Here is a 22,287-nt window from a genome sequence, read left to right on the forward strand (position 1 = left end):
CATGCTAAACAATTGGCTTTGCATTTTCCGTGCTGGTCATTTAAGAACTGCAATTCTCAATTTGACATGTTGACAAGTTGGTTTTGTACATTTTGCAATGAGAAAATTTAAAGTATTAAGTTAAAAAATCACCATCAAACCTGTATGGTTTGACAGTTAAAAAAATACATGGTGTAAGAAAGACAAATACTGTAAAATTAAAGCTCACTGGTCAATATACATCATGTACAAAAACCTTATCATGTTTTATGTAATTTTGAATTAAAACTAATTACTGGCACTTAAACTTGTATTAAAATATTTGTTATGCACAAAATACTTTTGTTTGAAATTTCAAAAATGTTAGTTGTTGACCCATAGGTAATGATTCTTTAAAAAGTGCCCATGGCTTCACCTCATGACTCGCAATTAACCTGAGCTGTGGCGCTATCCCACAAAAACACACACACCCCCTGTTGTGCCATATTGCAATTCAATATTCAATTTTGGATTAGTTGTATGTTGCAGAACTGGAATATAAGTGCAAAAACTGAAACTTGGTGTTTTGTAGATTATTGCTTAAATGTACACAAAGACTCCTAATAAGGATTACCCAGTTGTTATAATATATTGAATGTCCATTTCAGGTTTTATATTCATCCTTGTACATCATAATATCCAGCTTCTGGTGATGAGTTCACAGCAGATGACAATGGGAATAGGACATTTTCATAATATAGCTGATCCAACTGTAGCTTTAGGCCAATACCATATGTAGCAATATAATCATGTTTGGGTTTATACCTTCTGAAGTGCTTTAATAGTTACATGCTGAAGATTTGATTTTATCCTCTTCTATTCGAGAATGGTGTGTATGTTCCTACTAAATCCGCAGATGTCCTTTACAATCTTTTATCCAAAATATCAGAAAGCTGGATTTTCAATCCAAACCAATGTCAGTAAAAGACTCTAATGGCTAAAAATAATCTAATGGCTGTCAAAAGCTTATCTTAAAAGAAAAAAAAGAAAAAAAATCAATAGAAAACAAATTGAGAGCTGAGTAAACTTACACTGTCGCTATACTTTCCCTGTGGATAAATTCAGCAGCCAGCATGATGTGTGTGTGTGTGTAATTTATTTATATATATTACACATAGATACACACACAGCAGCAGCAAGAGAGAGGGCCAGCAAATGGGAACAAACAGCAGCAAATCTGTACCTTCAAGAAGAATGCAGTTTAAACAAAGGAAATACTGTAATCTGTGTCCAAATTGCATATTGGCATGTTTTTTAGTTGTTCTTTAACTTCCTATTCAAATGTAAACTTATAATATGAGCCACTGCTTAGATTTAGTAAATTATGCAATATTATAAAATATGATGAAAGGAAGACAATTAAATAAAAGTAGAAATCTAGCTCACTTTGAGCAATACACATCTTCAAAAAGCTTCTGATCAATTACTGGATCTTATGTTACTGCACCTTGTCCAGTATGCATATTATTCAGTATTTAAAATGAAATTTATATGCAACTGTTAGTATTTGTAAAAAACTGATCAAATAGTGACCACTAGGGAGAGCACTCCTCACTGCATTATACAAGTACAGTCAGCACTCGCATATCCGACCCTATAAAATTTTGACTTTAGTGACGGTTAAACGAGTGTGGCACATATCCGATTATTTCATTTTGACCCGTTCCAACCCTTGTCCGTTTTTCAGGAAACACAAAAAGGATACAATATCAAATACATTGCTGAAAGGACTGTTTTAAAATAAATAGGCTTCCACGTAGATGTACTGTATTGGTTTTGTTGGTACAGTACTATATTTTCAACAGAAGTAGTATTTTAATTCAGAACAATATGATTCTGAAAATATCACTTGCCAAAACTAAAGAGATTACACATTAACTAATACAGTACATACTTTTAAATCCTGTATGTATTGTTGCAGTATGTAAAATTTCCCATTAACAAACCAACAGCAAAATGAAATCTAAATGTTATCCATGCACAGAACTGCATAAAAGGCAATGCAATTTAGCAAAACCAAGAGAGTAAAAAAAAGTTCTGAATTAACAGTATCATAAGTCAGTATTAAAAATTGCAGAATAGTGCTTGATAAGGCCCTAATGTCACAGACTGATTTGACATTAGAGAGAATTAAAAATGCAGGCTGCGACGGATAGTCAGATAAATTTTAACAATGAAGAGATGGGCTTTGTATCACAAAACTGGTGACGGAGTAGGAAACGGCGTGTGACAGGTAAGTGCATTATATTGTTACATATAAATAATGGGGACTGATTTTATTCTTAATACAAGGACGGTAAAACATGACTGACGTGTATCTGGGTAACAGATATCCGAGTGCTGACTGTATTGACATTTCAATTTCCATGTGTTAGCATTTTCAGTGATTTTAAATAACTAAATTAATTGATATGCTAATATGGCATTAGCACAACTTGGTTTAATTTAAATAATTAATAAGGATTTGTTTTTATCTCACTAAAGTTACAAATCATTTCAAACCTAGAAAAGCTGACCCTCACAGGCAAGACTAACTGACTAAAACGCACACACCTTCATGTGGAGACTAATTTATGTTGAACAGCCTTTATTTGTGTACTGATTGACTAAAGCAAGCATAGATGCTTTATAAATGTGTAACACACACTGAAGGGTCTTCATCCATTGGAATTGTGCATTCAACCTGAAGAGGCAAACTGAACCAGTATCAAACAATAAACTAGAGAACTGCTCAATGTATAAAATGGTTTGAACCGTACCAAGAGCATCAAACATTTTATTTCTATGCCAGGTTTTAAATCATAATTGGTACATTTTTAAATATCAACATGTTTTAAAACTAATAAAACCTGAAAAATTAGCATAACACATATTCAGTTATCCTCACCAGGTTGATTTGTGCAGAGTATTCTTACATTTAGCTTCTCATAGGAATTTATTCTACATATTTCCTTTCCACAGGTTCTGTTTTGAGTCAAGTAAATAAGGACTGACAATAGCCCAACTTTACAGACACACATTCTCAGATACGGTTTTTAAATTAATTTATATATATATATATATATATATATAAAAACCAAAAAAAAAAAATTACCCACTGAAGCAGAACAAACATCTATCACTTATTTTTGCTCGGAACAAATACAATCGGAACAGACTTTTCTGTAGCTTGAACGTAAGAAAATAAATCAAGCAAGGGACTGCCAATGCCAACACAAAGTAACACACAGCTGAACATAGCAAGAGAGGAAAAAATGGGAAACAGTTATTCAAGTGCAGCTCTGGTCATACTCATAGCAGTTCTTTTTTCAGTTTACGGCTCAGTTACATTTTCTCTAAATTGGTTGCATGCAAGCTTGATGAAGCATCTGATCACTACACATGGAAACAAAATTAAGAATCATTTTTATCAGTTATCTGTTAAAATATGCAAATCTGTAGGTGTAATAACACAGCTAAATTTGGATTTAACAGAATAGACAAAAGTAATCCACTCCCATTGATAGTTTAAAAATAAAAAAGGTAAAAATAGAAGTTACTACATTCATTTTTACTGAACATAAAAATCCCACATACAAAAAAAAGCTTGTGATTCCAAAGTACAAATGGAGTGATTTGAAATGTTGGTGACCCCATTGTTTTTGCCTACAGAAATTAAAAAAAACACCCAAAAAGATCCTAGTTTCCACATATGAACAACAAAATACTGGATATCTACCAACAACTGCATTAGGTAGGTCAATATGAAAGGCTAGCTGCCGATATATAGGAAATGGCTCCACGCATTTGTTCCCTTTATGGAATACACTATTGTTTAAACTCTGGTTTACACTAAGCGCTTTTCATGCTCTGTTACACTGGTGTGTAGTCAGTCCATTCACACAGTTAAATGAGAACCTCAGACAAGTGTCATTCATTTTTGAGTTGCAGTCCTCCTTATCTCTCCATTTCCCAGTGTACACTGAGGTAGTTGAGCAGGAGGTACAATACAGCCTCTTAAGCTGGGCCACAATGTTCAGTCAGTTTGATCTTCACTCCTAAGTTAGTCCTGTGTTTTTAAGGCTTCCTGTGCTGCAAATTACAGTTTCTTCCCACAGGGCACCTCCCCCATTTTTCTTTTTTTGTACCCATAGGGTGGTAACACATTCCAAAGTTCAAAGATGGTTACGTTAAATCTTCTCCTTTTGGCACCTTGGAGTCGATATAAAAAAAAACAGTAATACCTCAAAGTCTTCAGTTCTGGCTGCCTTGTTCACTTACAGTGGGAGTGTCTATGTTTACTGCAATGACTATGCTTTCTCCTTCTGCTTTGATACGTTTAAGTTCTGGTTGTTCTGCCTGATCGCCATTTTGCCGTTTAGTTGGAAGAGAGGCTGATGCAGAGGCATGGGTTGCCAACATGTGTAGTGGGCTTGCAACAGCTGAAAAAAGAAAACAAATAAAATGTAATTCTTGTATCTACCCAAACTAGATTAATTTGATATTAAACAAACGTTCTTGCCTGTGTTGACATGTCCCTGTATGGCTGTGGTGATAGGGACTACATGGGTTCCGTTCTGTGTGATTGCTTTGATTGGTAGCTGGTGCTGTCCAAGAGGGGCTTGTTGCACAATTGTAACCGTTTGTAAAGGTGTTGCTTGAGAGGTCTGAATGACATGACTTGGAACTCCCATAGTAGCGTGGGCAATGGCAGGAACAGGTTCTACTTTCACTGGAAAACCAAACAGTAAATAAGTACACTGCAATTGTCTTTGAAAAAAAAAAAAAAATTCAATTAACCAAACTAAAATTATGCAATCAATCAATCAGTACTTATTTTATATATATAGTGCCTTTCATAGTGGACCATCATCACAATGCGCTTTACAAGATAGTGAGGAACAATGCATAACACATTAAATAGTGAAATATAGGGCACAGTACATTAAATACAAACAGTAAAAAACAATGCAAATACATTAAATATTAGGCATGCTACATTAAATACAAGGCTAGGATGTGAATTCTAAACATTGTGGATGCGTGTGTCATACAGAATCATACGAATAAGATGGAGTGAAAAACCTGAGATAGCAATTTAGACAACAGCTAATAACAAATATCAGGCTTAAAGAGCATTGAAAGCAAGAGAGAACAAGTGGGTATTGAGAGTTGATTTGAAGCGAGCGACTGTGGGAGCATCACGCACTAAAGCTGGGAGAGAGTTCCAGAGTCGGAGCCATGAAGCTAAAAGAGCGCCCTTAGTGTGGTGCACTTTTATAAAGGGATGGAGATTTTTAAAAAAAATAGAATAAAATAAAATAAAAAATTACCTCCTTAAGAAATAGGAAATAAACCCATGTGTGTTTACATACAAGTTTGTAATTACTTCCTAAATGTGCTTTACATTTTCCTCAGAAGTAAATTATCCATGCCCTCTATTGAAATTCATAGATTAAAAAAACTAAACAAAATAAAGAAAAAGAGAAAAACTTGCCTTTTACTTCTTTGTGCACTCCATTTTCTTGCGGTTCCACTTTAGGCTTAAACAATGCTGCCTGAGCGACCATTGTCTGGCCTGCCACTGTGTATGTATTTGCTGGTGCTAATCCGGCAACACTAGTAACCGACACAGCTGGTAACTGGTGGACAAGGTGAACTGTTTGCATAACTGGTTGCTGGGATGTTGATGTTGTCACTGGGGTGGCAACAGTGTATGTGACAGGTTTAATGGTCTGTGGTAATTGCCGTTGGACTGTTATTAAGACTGGCTGGCTATTTAAAGGGGAACCTGTAAAAAAAAGGTGAAAGTGAACATTTAGGTTTTATCATTTTGTTTCATGTTTAGCTTACAAAACACACACGATAAACAACTAGTTAAATAAAGAAACTACAATTTTATAAAAAGCTGTAACATTTTCAGCTATTAGTCTTTTTTTTAGCATACACTTAGAAATAGCTGTCAATGTAACGGCACTGTGTGTTTCCTACTGTAGATTGCATTTAACATTTTTAAAAAAAGTAATGGTTACCTGTTATTCCTAAGGGTAATGTAATATTTCTGTTGTGAGTGACTTGACTCTTACCAGGTGCACTCTGAGCAAACCGTGCTTCCTGTATTACTGCTAATTTAGCCTGCACTGCAGCGGCGGGCTCCGGTTCCATTGGGACAGGGGAACCTTCTCGAGAGAGGCTCTCTGGGGTCTGCACACCACTAGAGTGAGCAGATAACACTCCAGAGTGATTTGGAGAGGCTGGAGCACTTCTGCAAAAGAGTGGGAGATATGTTAAAAAAGCAAACGTAGTAAAGTGAAATCTGATGTACAGACCAAATCAGGGACCCTCAAAGAGTTCGTTAAAAATAGGAGATTTATCCCCCCGCCCTTTAGCTACAGCCTGTTGCTTTGCATTGTTAAATTGTCTTAGCAGCAGTATAACCAAATGGCCGCAAGGTAACACTATGAGCACTAAACTCAGCATTTACAAAAAATGCACATGTCTTGTGCTTCCCTCTATGCCAGCACACACTAGTTGCAGCCAATATTGTTGCCGCAAATTATGACAGCTGTTTGAGTCATAATCAGTTTTTAATGCTGACTTAGTTTCGAAACTCCAGAAATCAAATGTGTAGTCACTTTGAAAGCTTTTAAAAATAGGGAATTCTTTAAAAAAAGTAAAAAAAAAAAAAAAATTATAATAATTTGATTACCTAGATGAGAGAGGTCCTAAAGGAGTTCGAAAACAGGGTACTCCCCTTGGCCTTCGTTTCCTAAAGGCCTGCTCTATCAGTTTGCCCTCTGAAGCAGGATCTATCCTCCAAAATGAACCCTTTCCTGGTTCTTCTTGCGAGCGGGGTACTTTAATAAAGTAACGATTCAGAGAAAGATTGTGACGAATCGAATTCTAAAAGACAAAAGATGAATATTAATTGTTTGTGAAACCCTAAAGAAAATACAATATTTATTTAAAAGGCTAAATGTGTTATTATGCACACTATCATTTATTAATTTCACTTAAATTGGTAAAAAAGTATATCACATTTGTTTTAAACAGTGCAACTTGTAAAATACTATGCTTTAAAAGAATTACTTCATTTCTCTCTGTTCGAGAAATTGTGGAACACTGTGACCTACATTTCTTTTTTCCAAAACATTCTTTCTCCATGCCAAGGGAAATAGATAATAGGGTTTTTAAAGGCCAACAGAAACAGAACTCATGTTATCCACAATATAGTTAATACAAGGCATTACATTATAGATTACAGTTACCTGCCAGCCTTTGTCTGCTGTCCTGTAGTACGGGTAATTTTTGGTGATGTGTGTGTAAATTCCATTTAGTGTAAGCTGCTTATCCTGTGCCATTGTAATAGCTTGTACTATTAGTTGTGCATAAGAGTATGGTGGCTTTGAATCATCCTGCAAACAAAAAAGGCATAAGATTGTATCATGCAATTTTAGCTTCCACTGTTTATACACAAGAAACCATAATTACACATAACCTCAAGGAAACAATCAATGCTTTTTCTTCCCAGAGTAGCCAACTCACCAGTTTAATTTAATAAACTTCAGGTACTGGAATCAATCATTCAGGACAACAATAGAATGTAATGCATATGAAAATGTTGCCTTTTGAGGATGGATTATGAACACAATATGATAAAGAGGGCAGCAAAACAGTGTATCATATAGGCATTACAGAGTTAAACTTTCAGATGTTTAGCTTTGTCTTTCTTTGCTAATTGTTCTAGTGTTGGAAGACTGTTACTCCAGGCATGAGATCTATATTTGGCAGCCTGTTCTCTTGGGTCCGAGGGTGCATTATGATTTTAATGGAACAGCAGGGTTAGACATTTTGCTTCTTTTCATCATCAATCAGGAAATCATTTCATTCAGAATGTTGTTCATCAAGATAGACCAAGAAAACAAGCAAACACATTGGTAAAGTTCAAAACATATTGTGGTAAGTAGGGTTCTTGTAGGGCTTGCAAACAAGCTATGTTCACATTTTAAACTGTGGTGTATTTTTAAACCTTTACCTTTGGGCTATCTCCCCCAGATGCTTCCTTGTCATTTTCTGACTGCGAGTTGTCACCCATTAGCTGTAGGTCGGATGGAATAACACGACCCACTCTGTACCCCGATGACCCAGCTCCTCGCGGACTTGATGGGCAAGAGTTTGCAGCACTGAAAACACAACAATGAAAGCTGAGGGTTTTGTTTTGTTAAACTACAAACATGGTATAACCAGTACTCGTTTGCAAAAAGGTTTTTCAACTGAGATTTTAAACATTGTATTCCTGTTTGGAATTAAACACAGTAAAGATCAGTCGCAAACCAGTATTCTTTTTAATACTTTAAAATAGAAATTAAAAAATGAAATAGAAATGTGCTAGAGTATTAAGTTGATTGAGAAGATGAAAATAGTTTTAGATCTTGAGATCTTACAAGCACTTTCACTTTTAATCTCATGAAAAACTATAAATTGTGTCTTGGCTTATTATTTCATCCTGCAAGACTTGTCCCATATTGATAACAACATCTGTGGAATGTCAGGACATGACAGAGGACATCAGCATGGGGTAACTACAAAAGGAACGCCAAACCACTGGGTTCCCCATAGCTGAAATTGTACTGGGTAAAATGAATGGAAAACACAGACCTTTATTTTTAATATAATTTTTGTTTTAATATGTTAGTGTTTTCTGGAGATCTGTCTAGGTAAACAAATGTATTTATTTAAAAAAATTAAACTTTTTTCAAAAAGCTAGATTGTATGAATGCACAGCAATCTTAAAACAATAGATATGAGCAATACAATTCAGTGACTGGCACACTGTGCTGAGGAACACAAGCATACCTGATAGTTCCTGTTGGGGAAGGTAGCGGACTCATTAAATGTGCTATGTTGTCTGGAATGTTTATTGTTAAGGGCGAGATCTGGGGCTGCACTGGCTTTATTGGTGACTCTGGCGCCTCCCGTTTTTCCTTCTTGTCGCTTGATAGGGCTGTAAATGTGATCTTGATATTTGTACTTGGAAACCTGAAGGTACACCTAAAAAAAAAAGAAAGGGAAAAAGATTCAGTTATTCTTATTTTCCCGCAGACAGAAAATAAATTGTTTTGAAAAAGCACATTTAAACTCAAAAGGTTGCAACTACAACTTAAATGTGATCTTGTTTTAAAAACGTGTTTCATAGTTTTTTCCTAAAAACCAAACAAGTTATAACCAATTAAGAACATGTTAAATATAGCCATGTGTGTATATAAACCGTGAAACTGAGCTTACCCATGCCTGACCAGACTCAATTACATTGACACTGCAATGAAGAAAATGCAGTCTATCCCCATTTGTAACTGAGCTGTAGTGATCAAACAGCTTGCTCTTTATATGTCAAAGTTGCTTCCCCTCTGGATATCTGCCAGATTATCTGGGTAGGACCTTCTGCAATATTTACATGACATATGACACAAGCTGGGAGGTGGTGTCAGTGACACAGAATCTACAAGTTAGGGTCTTTAACTATTCTAGCTAAAGCAGCTGTACATCATCACAGAAAAGCAAACATTTTAATATGTATGAATGTATCTGGGGTAAATATTCCAGCTCATTGGTCTCTCATGGACCGATCAACTTGTGACTTTGTGAATGTTTGACTTGTGTTATTAGATAAGTGTCTTGTAAAAACAAAACCCCACTTATAGCTTGACTGGTTCACTAAATTCTTCAAGATACACAAAAGGTTCCCTGTGACCCCAATTCACCTCAACAAATGTATAACTTACTTTAAGGAAATGTTCCTTTCAGTGCAGTTTGCAACACATTTGCTAGTAAATTTAAGTAACATACTAAGAGTACAACTATAATAAGCAATATTTGGAGTTATTCAAACATTTTTCACCCTTTCTCTAAGCTGAATTCAACTCCTGATGTACAGGTGTTTGAGTTTGTTGCATCACAGATACAAAATCATTGCCAACTATTACTGCTGCTTTGTGAAATTCAGATTTTTCCTGATGTTTTCAGTTTTGTAACTGCTGAACCCCAGATTTTTAAAAGGACTTGTGTATAACCTGTCAAGTTTCTCTGCATTTTTTGCTGTTTTTCCACCAAAATGCATGCAATATTTACAGTAGGCTCCATCAAATTCTGCAAAGACAAAACCAATATTTCTATTATATACTTTTTTTCACAGCTATTCTTCCTCATCTAACATCTTGCCCCATGATGGCTAACTGGAATGCGGCAGCAGGTTGATCCTGGTTTCATACCCTGATGGCTTTTACTTTCTTTTTTTTTTTTTGGAAGGGCAACATTCTTTCCCTGCACTACTCTCACTCAAATAACTTTAATACACACATTGCCATTAGATTTACAACCTATTTTATTTTAAAATAATAAAATATTGTACAGACAATCTCATATACAGTGCACTCCGTTTATAAGAATTACTGATAAGAATCAACCGCATATAGTGATCAAAACCACTGGGACAAAATCATTCCTATACTAACTGTTAAAATACACCGCTTGGAAGAATCAAGCAATCCGCTTACAAGAATCATTTCGGGGGGAAACTGACTGCATTTAATATGATACTGTATCAAGTGCAATGAAGTGTCCAACCAATAAAGCTGTTTTATGTGTGCCGACATGGCAGGAAAAAGAAAGAAGCGTGACTGCATTGTACAGGTATTTTTTGTGTTCTTTATTAGTGAAAATTTATTTTAATAAAGTGAATACACATTCATTGGATACATACCGAGTACAGCACTTATTGTGTGATATGCATGTGGAGGGAGGGGGATTACGGAGCGGGGCGGTGAGGGGACGGGGTTGCGGAGCTTTGCATCTCCGCTTAGTGAAAAACTGTGAGATTTGCATCGCAACAGAAAATAAGCAAGTCACAGATGCTTAAATGCAGTGGTAGTCCTGACAGTAAAATACTGTACTGTCATTTTAATTCAAACGCCATTACACGTAACACTGCACGACAGTTAAACTAGGCACTCACGAGACAATCGCTTCAAGTATACTATAGTAAAATAGAATTATGCAGCCTTGAGTAAACATAATCGTGATCATATAACAAGTTGCTTATATATATATATATTGCACTAAGTAGCCACATTTTTTAAATAGGTAAATCAGCTTACCTTCATAGGTGCCAGTTCTGCTCTGTTGCATTTGAATCACAGACAACTGCGCATGCGCTTATTCATACACAGTAAATGCCTATTCCGGGAGTTTCCAGGTTTAATTCGAATGCAGAAAAAAGCATTTGGGGGGAGAAATGGGGTTAAATCTGAAAATCAGACGCCCTAAATATAATATATACAATCAATACCTTAAGCACCCAAATATTAAATAAAAAATTTGCAACATTGTAGCTATAGTATTTTATTATTTTTTTTTTTAATTACCTTTCAGATTTCCATGGGCACCACTCCACAACAGGAAGTCAAGCTATTTAATTGTTTCAAGTAGAGCCTGATGTTCCCAGCGCCATCTGCTGGTTTGGAATCTAAACTTTCATATGTTTTTTTTTACAACATCCTCTTGTCTCTTAATTACTATTAATTCAGGTTTCACTGCATATTGACCTCAATCTGTGGGTTCTAAACTTGAAGCATAAACTTGGGTTGTGGTTTCTGTGTAAAATTGTTTATTGAATATGGATGTTAAGTTTTCTGCAAAACAGCCAGTTGAAATACAAATTCAGATTTGGCCTTTGTGTTGGTAATCAAATTCTGATACACTAACCATCCAACTTGGTTGCATGATATGCAAATAAAATTCTAGTTTGTGGGCTTTTGGTGCACGTGTGTGACCATTCTTCCATGCCTTAAAATAGATCAGACTTTCATTGATACAAGTCTTAGCAGCTACTTTTGTGGAAGCCAATCCCTTGAGGTAAAATGAAGAACAAACTACTGTCATTCTAATTTGGTAGTACATTTGGGACAGGCTGCACTTTTGGGGTCCCCTCCTTATTAATATGTTTTTGTCTAGTTTTGAAGAGAGCAAAGGATTATCTAGAGGGATCCGAACATATTTAGTGCACAAGAGTTTTGGTGGCGATGCAATCTAAGCACTAGTTACTGCAGAAACCAAAACACTTTTCACCATAGCAAAAAGAAAGACACAAAAGAACTAGAACGCAGCAATCAATTGGAAGGAGCATATAATACTGCCCGTCACATCTGCCGGTAGAAACCAGACAGCAATTCATTAACTGCTCATGTAATGTGCCTGGAATTTGAGGCTCCCTATCCTAAGAATACAAAGAAACAACTCCTATGGAAACAGAGTATTTCCCGCTTCTTAGCGTTTGTTTTACAGTTCAAGTACGACTGCATGAGATGCCAGCAGAGTGTTTCTTTGTCATAAAATAAAACACAAAGAAAACACACAGTAAATTATGATGACAAATAATGATCTGCTGTTTGGGATTTTTTTGTTAAATGCCCAGAAGTGTTTGTTGATGTATCATGGAGGCACATACAATCTTTGAGGTCACTACAATCATAAGTTCATATTATTATTATTAGTAGTAGTAGTCGTAGTAGTAGTAAAATGTGACTGACAACCTGCTTGGAACGGTAACTGTTAAATTAAGTTTTTGCCTATGTCCGCTGCAGTTGGTGCTGCTGCAATGCAAGCTTACTCGCAAGCAGCATCAATTACGTGTAAATAAACGTATATTTTTATTTAATTATAAAAACATGACTACTGTTCTATATAAAGACCACCGCACACAGCCCAACTCAAGCCGTCCCGACTCAACTGGCCGTACAGAGTCTGGATGAATCGTAGCAGTGTGCGTGCCCTTAAAACCAAGATTATGCAGATTTCAGTCAGGACGTCCTCAGATTTGAAGATTTAACACGTTGAATCTTTATCAGACACAGTTTCGTTCAGATGTGTTCAGTCTGTCTGTGTGCGGCGGTTGCCGACCAAGACTGACTGAGACCGATTAGTCATAAGGGTGTCAACCAATGGTGAAGCAGGTTTAAGTGACGTAGCTTGTCGTGTAACTTGTCATACAAGATGGCGGAATATTGACAGCTTTAGTTCCACAGGTAAAAATCCATTAGTCTTGCTCAGAGTGATTTTTTAGGCGTTTACTAAATCAAAGGAAAATTATTAATCTACCTTTTTATTATCAAATCTCCTGGCAGCCTATATTTTCTTACTGCGCTAAAACAGAAGTAACCGGTGCGTCGATCTCCAATAGGTCACAAATCACAAGCCCCTAGATCCACACGCTGAGAAAAAAACAGCAAAGTCAAATACAAATCAACAGGTTGGATTTTATTTACCACAGGCTAAAGTGTAGCAGACAAACTGTACAGAAAGTGCCACTGCCTGAAACGTTTGCACGGTGTAAATGGTCAATAGCTAAATTAATAGGCTAAGTGCTTCTTTTGGTTGCCTCGCGGCACTGTCTCCGCCGTCTAATCAGCATACGATGCCATGCATAATATGAGAGTCGCTATGTTGGGCTAAGTTAATACAGAAATGTGTACAGGGCAGTATTAATTAAATTTGCATACATAGTAATCACCAGTATCTAGTTGTGGTCGTAATTCAGTCTTAGCAGAGTGCGACATCCAGTCGGGAAAAACTCAATTGTGACCTCAAACCAAAACTGAGCACAACTGATCGCAGAATCTGTGCATACCCAAATGAGAGAAGTTGAGTCGGGCTGTGTGCGGCGGGCTTAACGTATTTTTAAACTACATGTGAATGTTTTATTCCATGTATATGGATTACCTGTAAAATAGGATTTTCAATCAAATATATATTAAAAAAAAAAGTATCTATGGTGACGTCACCACTAAATTATGCAAATTAGTACCATCAAAGGTTCGAACCTTTGAAGGTCAAAATGACCCTTAGTTGCAGCCCTAATTCACTGAACATAATACAAATCTAAGTGGCTATGCAAAGTCATGTAAAATTTTGATTAAAATATGACAGCAAGGTGAAAAGTATCACTGCAGCCATGGCACACTGGAAGGGACTGCTGCTTTAGCTAGCTGAAGCTGGGCCATGTAATTCATAAATTTTAACCAACAGGAAATAAAAAAAAAAAAGAAATTTGAGATTGAATTATTTCCATGTGAATAGGCCATAATGTTAATGTAGTTTTCAAACCTTGTTTTTTTTTCTCCTTTGGATAGTGGGGTTGATTTTTTTTTTCTTTTTTTCTTCGCTTACCATTATGTTTACACTGGAAATTTGTCAGATTTTACACAAAACAAGGCAACGGCTAGTGACGGCAGGAATATGAAAATCGAAGAGTGCAATATTTAAATGCAAATATATTTATCAAATGTGTCTTAAAACATCGTGATTTGTTTGAATTAGTTTTATACCGTGCTCTATAAAAAGAGGGCTTATTCTGTTTTTTTTTTTATTTTGAAAAGCATTAACTCGATAATGATTGATAATCGTTGTTAGAATTTGCAGGATAATCGATGTCAACGTCAGGGTTCGATTTACAACACTAGTTCTAATATAACCAAGTCAAATACATTGGATTTACAGTGTTTTCCTTTTTTTCTTAGCTGTAAACAAGTTACTGTGATGATTTTTTCTTCGCGCTGCTGTAAAAATGAAATGCCTGTCATTGATGTCAGACAAAAAAAATAAATCTAGTAGTGAAATTCAACCCCTCCCCTATTCGATGATATGCAAAGCATGGTGGCCCAGTAAGTCAAAGAAATGAAGAGCATTTATCGTGTTTACCCAATCCCAGAATGACACTTCAGTATGATCGTATTTACATGATAACTGTCCTTAAAAGGGTTATATTAACTGCCTCCCAGCACAAACCATTCTACACGTCATTATTTTGGTCAATTACATTACTAATGCTAACTAACATTAAAATAAATAAATACATAAAAAAAATAATGCACTTTTCCCTACATTAGTAAAAATATTTAAATGAAACAAAATCATTTTTCCAATAAAGAAATGAATTTTTGTTTTAAAACCGTGATGATATCCTCTTTACAACCCACAATAATGCTCTTTCTCGCTGAAGACTTTAGACATCCTGCTACCCTGAATGCAACTATGCTTTGTGTAAAGTAATTACCTTTTCTGTGTAGTGTAATGAAAGCTTGTTCCTATAGCAAAGAAGTTAGACAACAACTTCACAATTTTTGGGGGAATATTTTATGCTTCACATAACGTATCCCCAAACAGTACCATGCCACAAGAAGGCAAATAAGTTCTGCAATTATGCACCAAAGCCATGTGGAAACTGTTAGCAACTAGACACTCTAGATAAAAGGCAAGTTGCCATGACATCTTACTGCTCTTTTCAGTTACTTCACTGTTAATGGAAGGTTACCAACCAAGAACAAACAGTACACTGTACTTTCGATTGAATGTAACTGTTTATATTATCCTGCCACTCTGGTAAACAGTAATCTAATATTATTTTCTTGCCCTCTTAACTAAGGCGAGTCGGCTTTAAAGAGGCATTTTGTTCAACAGCAGATGCCATTTTAACATGGAAGTTAAATTACACAATACTGCATAAGCAATGTATTCGAAGAGGAGCACTGCAAAAAACAAAACATTTATTTCAACTGAAATTCTAGCTTTCTGTATAAATGTAAAATAGACCCTTTTTTTAAATGATTGCATCTTTCTGAAATTTATTTTTACTTGAATGTACTTTTATCTGGAAAAAAAGATGTGCTGGAGTTACTATTACCATGCAACCATTTAGCCCAGCACAGGAAATATTATTTAAAAAATAATTAAAAAAAAAAAAAAAAAAATGTTGAGAATGACATGAAACCCAGTTTACTAGAAAAAGTAGGTCGCCAAATGGTAACACTGGTATAACCTATAAGTCACATCTGAATGTCTGGCTTGTTAACCAAGTCATGTACTGTACTTGACAGTTGTAGCCACTACTTTGTGCACTGGCCACAAATAAAATCCCTCCCTATGCTGCTCAGGAAGAGGTTAAACCGTCAATACCTGCATATTGTGGTTAGAGATTTTATCTCCTCAATCAACAATAACAAGAAATGTGAATAAATACAAAACATTAATTATCTATTGGGCTAAACCAGGGGTCTCCAACCCTGGTCCTGGAGAGCCCCTATCCACCAGGATTTATAGGTGTCTTTACATCACCAGTAGCTAAAGATCTGGAACACCTGTTAATCTTGACTAATTAAGCCAATAATTGGTTCAATTAAATAACAAAGATTGGTTGAAACGAAAACCAGCAGCCACAGTAGCTCTCCAGGACCAGGACCAGGGTTGAATACCCCTGGTCTAAACAAGGGGGGGGGGGAGAGGAGGGAGGGGGGGAGGGAGGGCTAGGTAGGCCAGGGTGTCCTTGGCTCACCGCGCAAGCGACCCCTGTAATCTGGCCGGGCGCCTGCGGGCTTGCCTGTATGCTGCCCGAGAGCTGCATTGTCCTCTGACGCTGTAGCTCTTGGGTGGCTGCATGGTGAGTCCGCAGTGTGAAAAAAAGCAGTCAAATTTCAAATTATGGCACATATCTGACTTAGGAAAAAAAAACAGTCAACACAATTTAATTTACTTCTAACCTTGCCAAGCCTTGAATTCGCTAGTTATGTATAAACCGGTCAGTCTTTGTAAACTTTAACAGAGGTTAAGATTGGACAGCAGTAAAAGGCTGAGACACATCAGCCACAGTATCTTACTATACACAGACATCAAGAACCCCAAGCAAGCACTCGCTATTAGGAGTGAGACGATTCATCGTGTATCTATGCATTGTGACACTTAACAACACGATACACCTCTGTGTATCGTGATACAAGCTTGAAATGAGTAGCTTACAACGGACAAAAACGTGAAATGACTTAAGAAAGTTAAACAAAATTGAGAAAAAACAAAACTTAGATATATATATATATATATATATATATATATATATATATATAAATAAATAAATAAATAAATAAATAATAATAGTAATAATAATAATAATAATAGGCCCAAATAACAAGAATGTTTTTTCTGTATTCCATTGCTAGCAACTGTACTAAAGGCTTCAGAACTGGCTGCAGAAACACTGCCTGGCCAATGGTAGTTGAGACAGCGGTGATTCTGGCCAATGGGAGTGTAGGAGGCGGAGATAGCCTGCCTTCTTGTGGACAGAGAGGAATCAGGAAGCGAGCAGTGTCTGTAGAAACTCGCTGCTATGACTGTAATTTTACTAAAGTTACTAGCTTTTGTATTTAAATGCTATATATTTGTCTCCTTTTGTGAGAGAGCATTTTATTTCATACAAATAGATACACACACACACACACATATATATTAAGAGGAAAGTCTGTCATTTATGAGGCAGGATAGGCTATAAGAATTGAAATTTTGCGGAAAGAACGTTTCCCGTTTCCTATAGCGCCATTTATTATAGATGACAAAACATATTGCATTTCTTACAAGTTTTATTTTATATTTGCTCAACTTTCAGTGTGCCCAAATAATGTTTTTATTTGGTTCAATAACCCTTAAACTTAGATTTGGTTGAATATGTTACTTTCTTTAAAGAAATATGTTAATCCTGATGAAAATTACTTACTTAATGTAATTTTATCATTCATTTTAATCTAAATTAAAGTTATTTCTAACCACATTTAAAAACAGCAGTGTATAATAGTATACAAAATAAAATAATACTCAAACTTAAATACTTAGTGATAAAATGTATGGTATAATAATAATAATAATAATAATAATAATAATAATCTATTGAGTTAAAGTTTAGTATGATGCAAGCAAAAATGCTGATGTACTTTTAAAATATAGAAATTGTTATTGATTAGACCACAACTTAATGCTGAAAAACTTCATATTTAGATTTTTCTAAAGAAACACATGAACAAAGTTTGTACTTTAATAGTTATCTAACACATTGCTTTGTATTTTCTCCTCCCCTCAGAAATGTGGTAAGGAGATTTGGTTAATTCAGCTAAAATGGATATCTCCTACTTTGTGGGAAATAAATATAATTTATTTTATTTTGAACTGAATCTGTGTCTATATAATTGTAATTATTTTGAAGTCCATCAAGTAGATATGAGTTTTTCATTAGTATCTCGATACGTATCATATCACGGCTTGTGTATTGTGATACGTATTGTATCGTGACCTTGATGTATCGTCTCAATCCTACTCGCTATACTTTCAAACAAACAAGATTGACTGCTCGAATCTTGAAGATGCATTATACCCCAGAAAATGAAACAAAGTTCAAAAACCCTTTCCAACAAGACTATTCTGCAATTATTGGCATATTTTAGTCAAACTTAAATATTGCCAAAACTGATTCATGCAATTTGTATAAAAGTTAGTGTTTAGGAATGCGAGTTATTCAGTTAAATTAAATAAATATTGACAGAACTGAAAAGTCTAAAGCTGGTCAGAGGAAAAGTCATGCAACCCTTATTATCCACTTCTGGAGGAATTAAGAATGTTTAAGACAATATTTATTCTCTCAGGAACCGTTTTTAAGGCTGTTGTAAAACTGATCCTGACAGTTTGTGACTCATCCTGCACGTATCTATTGAAATGAAAAGGAAAAGGTAGCAGTAATCTGTTTACTACCACAAATAAAACACACACTATGAATATGATTCAGAATCAAGTACTTGAGCAGGATTTCCATTTCCTTCCTGTTTCCTTAAACATTCACAGTTCAAAAAGAATAGCAAGAATAATGAAAAAGTGAACATATTCATATACCTATGATTTTTTATACTTAGCGGTTGTTTACAAATCAATGGAATCTATCATCACCTTCGGAACACTATCACATCAAGCAGTGTACAACTTTGTTCAGAAATTCTAAAAAAATATCAAATGTAAATACAGTAAAATGACTGCACAACATATTTATTAGTAGCATACCACATGCATATTGAAAAATGCTTTTAAATTGTCTTACTTCAAAAGTACTACCTTCTTTTGAGATGTACATGTAGTGTGTGTGTGTGGAGTTGCTATGCACAAATTATAAGCTGGTGTTACTAGAAGACCACATTAAAGGATTGTTTGTTTCTGTTGGGAACTCAAGACTTCACTGTACTCTTAACTGAAGATGCACTGCATTGTTTACATTGAAAGTTTGCCTCAGGCACTTGTCAACATGGTTGTGCAACCATTCTTCTACACACTAGTGTTTACATGCCTGTAACAGTGATGAAAAACAACTCATAGGTTTAAACCACAAACTACTGATTTATTGCCTTTGTAAACTTTGCTACAATATTAAGATGAATTATCATGCTCTCCACTGGGGGGGAACATATTCACAAAAAAATTTCATGAATGCTGTTTAGTTGATTGTATTTGATCTCTAAAAGCATTGGATTTAATATTGTATTAAGTGTTACAAAATGGTGTAAATCACACCAGGTTTATGCCAGGATTTTATTTTTTGTTAGTCCCCAGTTCCCAATTTACAAACTTTACTCCAGACCAGTTGCCAGACGTTTTATTTAACAGCCAGATGTTTTTGGCCTAAGACCCACACATAGGAATTTGATTTCTGGTGTCTAACTTCCATAATTCCCATGCTTGCAAAAGGCAGATTAAATGTCTTTCATTAAAAAAGGCTAATGTAGAGCTGGTTCAAACAGTCTAAATAAATAAGATAAAAAAGGGCTTTTAAATGAAACCTGTAGTCCATCCTCCCTTTAAAGGAAACCACATATTTGAATGCCCTCCCCCAGAGAAAGTTTAAACAGATCTGCGAATACACGTTGATGTAAACAGAATTGCAACCCTCCATGACGCTGTGTCTATTGGAAAGGCACAATATGCATAAACAGAACCCGACAATAAAATAAGTTACAAAATTAACAAAGGGGATGTGCTCTAAAACTGTATACAGTAACACTTATTTATCTCGCAAGCATAACAATTCGAAACCCATTCTATGGTTAGTGTTGTAGCATCCGTATTTCCAATGCGAATCATACTTATATAAATAATAAAGCTGACATATGAGTTGTTTAATTGTTTACTACCTGTATAACAAATGTCTGCCTACTACACTTTGACGTTTGCCATGTTGTGATTTCAAACACTGATGTTTAAGTTAACTGAGCTGTAAACCATCAGATAACTTTTACTGTTTAACAAATTAGTGGCAGCCTTTCGGACACAAATTAATGAAACTGAATACATTACTATTTATACTTCTTACATCTTTATAATCACTTTTTTGTATTGGAAAGCGTTTTTATTTGAGAGACTGCGTCAACGCATACCGATTTATTAACGTTTACTTGATACCCAGAAGTAAAGCAAACCACAATATTATAGAAAGTAACCCCGTTAGCCTTCTCATGTTACACACAAACGTAATACAGATGCATTTGGGAGCGTCTGTATTTCACGCTTCTTCATTCCACCACACGTGCAATGAAAAACAATAATAAAAACAACGACAAAACTAACGACTACGGTACTCACAGCCTGGGCAGCTGCAGCGGCGGAGCCCCCCGTCTCTGAAACACCCCATCCACGAACACCCCGTTTTTGCCGAGGCATCGCAGGTAGAAGTCGCCACCGCCGGCCCCGTCCTCCCCGGCTGTGAAGATTTCTAAATGCCGGCGGGAGATGAAGCTCGAGTGACCCATGCTTACGTCCACAGAGCCCTGCGATGAATTCCGCCCGATGGTCACCGAGCGTTTCTTCATAAGGTATTCGAACTCACGGCCCTCGAGCCGGGCAACTGCCGGCACGGACACCCCCCTCATCACCGCCATCTTACAGATGAGAGGTAAATTCACAAACGACCAAAAAAAAAAAAAGAATAACGCCCTTATATATGGGTTCCGAATTGTTTTTCAAATTTGAAATTTAGAAAAGAGGGGAATCCAATTTAAACAGATAAATTTAATAGGGAACGTGCCAGACCAGGGACAGCGGCTCCAACCCACCGCCGCGAGACAGAGAGAAAGGGAAGGAGAGAGAGCCAACCAAACCGGCGCTGATTGATTGGCAGGACAGTTTAACCAACGGCAACCGAGAGTCGAGATGGGAGCACAGGGCAGCTACCAATGGGAAAAAAATATGGCCGGTCGAAAAAGAGTGTGGTTAGGTTGCAGTGCAGGAGCGCAGCAGAATGAAAGGTGAATAGGAAAACAGCGAATGGCATTTTTTGTTATGGTGGAGAGGAGTTCACTAGTCATTCTCATCGTATTACTAGACAGAGGGTGCAACCCTACCTTAGATTATTCATAGATATACACGCCATATCAGCAGACATTTTGCAGAATAAACAATATTTCATGGAGCGTCCACATTTTGGGAAACCACCTATTTTCTGAGGCAATACACGTACTGGTTAGAACTAGACTTTGTTCTTTTTTGTTTTTTTTTCATTCAAACAGACTACTGCAATTGCCAATGTGAGAATTGTCCCCCAAGGAGCGTTTCAGACTACCACTATCCCGTTCACACTGACCCCGGTGGTCTAGCTCGAGTCTACGTAATTAGCGAAATATTTTATTAAAACAAAATACTGGTGGAAGCAGTGCCATTTCTAACACCGCTTTATTTAAACTAAATTTTATTAACTGAAAGTAACGGTATAAACACAGGCAGCCAAATACAATGTACATTGGCATTTCGAATTTACATGTTACTGTATTTGTAATGTGCACCATACACAAGACGAGCCTTGCTTGTAACTAAGCGTAATGTAAATGCTTTTTTTGTTGTTTTTTTTCTGAAAAATGTCAAATCCCATTACAAATCCATTCTGTCTTTTGAGAGCGACACAAATGTCTGCGGCAGTTTAGGTTTACAAACCGTGGTACCCATAATGCACAAGGGGCTCGGTCTGTGGTGGAGGTCACAATATGATGAATTTGATATACAAACACATTAATACAGTTAAAACACAGAGCGTGCACAAAACAAACACACGTCTGAATTGCGTGAGAACCCTCATGTGTTGGGTTCTGTATTGGAGAGTATATATATATTTTTTTGTTCCACAAGGGGATTCAAGTTCCAAAACAAAACATGTGCTTTTTCAGTGACATCATCAGTGGCGACTGGCCAGTGACCTAAGCAAAAACTTATTTGTAAACATCGAGGAGGAAGGCTGTTTTGTGGGGTGGGGCAGATTAAGTTCAATCAGCACCTAACCACAGGAGATAAACAGGTGGCAAATACAGCGCTTGTCTGCAAACGTGGAGAATGGTCGTTTATTTATAATCTCTTTTTATCCAGTAGGTGTATCTTTTTAATGATTTTAAACTAATA

General features: G+C 36.2%; 1 protein-coding gene across 2 annotated transcripts; it reads right to left on the reverse strand.

The window, feature by feature from the left end:
• Nucleotides 1-2,588: 2,588 nt before the first annotated feature.
• LOC117424789 (forkhead box protein K2-like) lies at nt 2,589-21,046 on the reverse strand. 2 transcript variants are annotated; one of them, XM_034041491.3, is made up of 9 exons: nt 20,485-21,046; nt 8,854-9,048; nt 8,033-8,180; nt 7,266-7,412; nt 6,707-6,900; nt 6,084-6,262; nt 5,495-5,788; nt 4,520-4,729; nt 2,589-4,439 (listed from the first exon to the last, which is right to left on the reverse strand). In XM_034041491.3, exons 1-9 carry the CDS (start codon nt 20,778-20,780, stop codon nt 4,252-4,254), a joined length of 1,851 nt encoding a protein of 616 aa, XP_033897382.2. In that variant the 5' UTR covers nt 20,781-21,046; the 3' UTR covers nt 2,589-4,251. The 2 variants fall into 2 exon arrangements, with proteins under 2 accessions (XP_033897382.2, XP_033897381.2); XM_034041490.3 differs by having other exon boundaries at nt 6,030-6,262; nt 20,485-21,045.
• Nucleotides 21,047-22,287: the final 1,241 nt, after the last annotated feature.

Source organism: Acipenser ruthenus, chromosome 19 (assembly GCF_902713425.1).
Source record: "Acipenser ruthenus chromosome 19, fAciRut3.2 maternal haplotype, whole genome shotgun sequence".
Taxonomy (NCBI): domain Eukaryota; kingdom Metazoa; phylum Chordata; class Actinopteri; order Acipenseriformes; family Acipenseridae; genus Acipenser; species Acipenser ruthenus.

Bases quoted from the DNA above. Each gene is read 5' to 3' on its own strand.
- LOC117424789 (XM_034041490.3), bottom strand. From the start codon at position 20,780: ATGGCGGTGATGAGGGGGGTGTCCGTGCCGGCAGTTGCCCGGCTCGAG. The intron at 8,181-8,853 runs GTATGCTTGTGT...TTGTGTTTTCAG, and splicing joins TCCCCAACAGGAACTATCAG to TGCTGCAAACTCTTGCCCAT. The intron at 6,901-7,265 runs GTAACTGTAATC...TTTGTCTTTTAG, and splicing joins CAGCAGACAAAGGCTGGCAG to AATTCGATTCGTCACAATCT.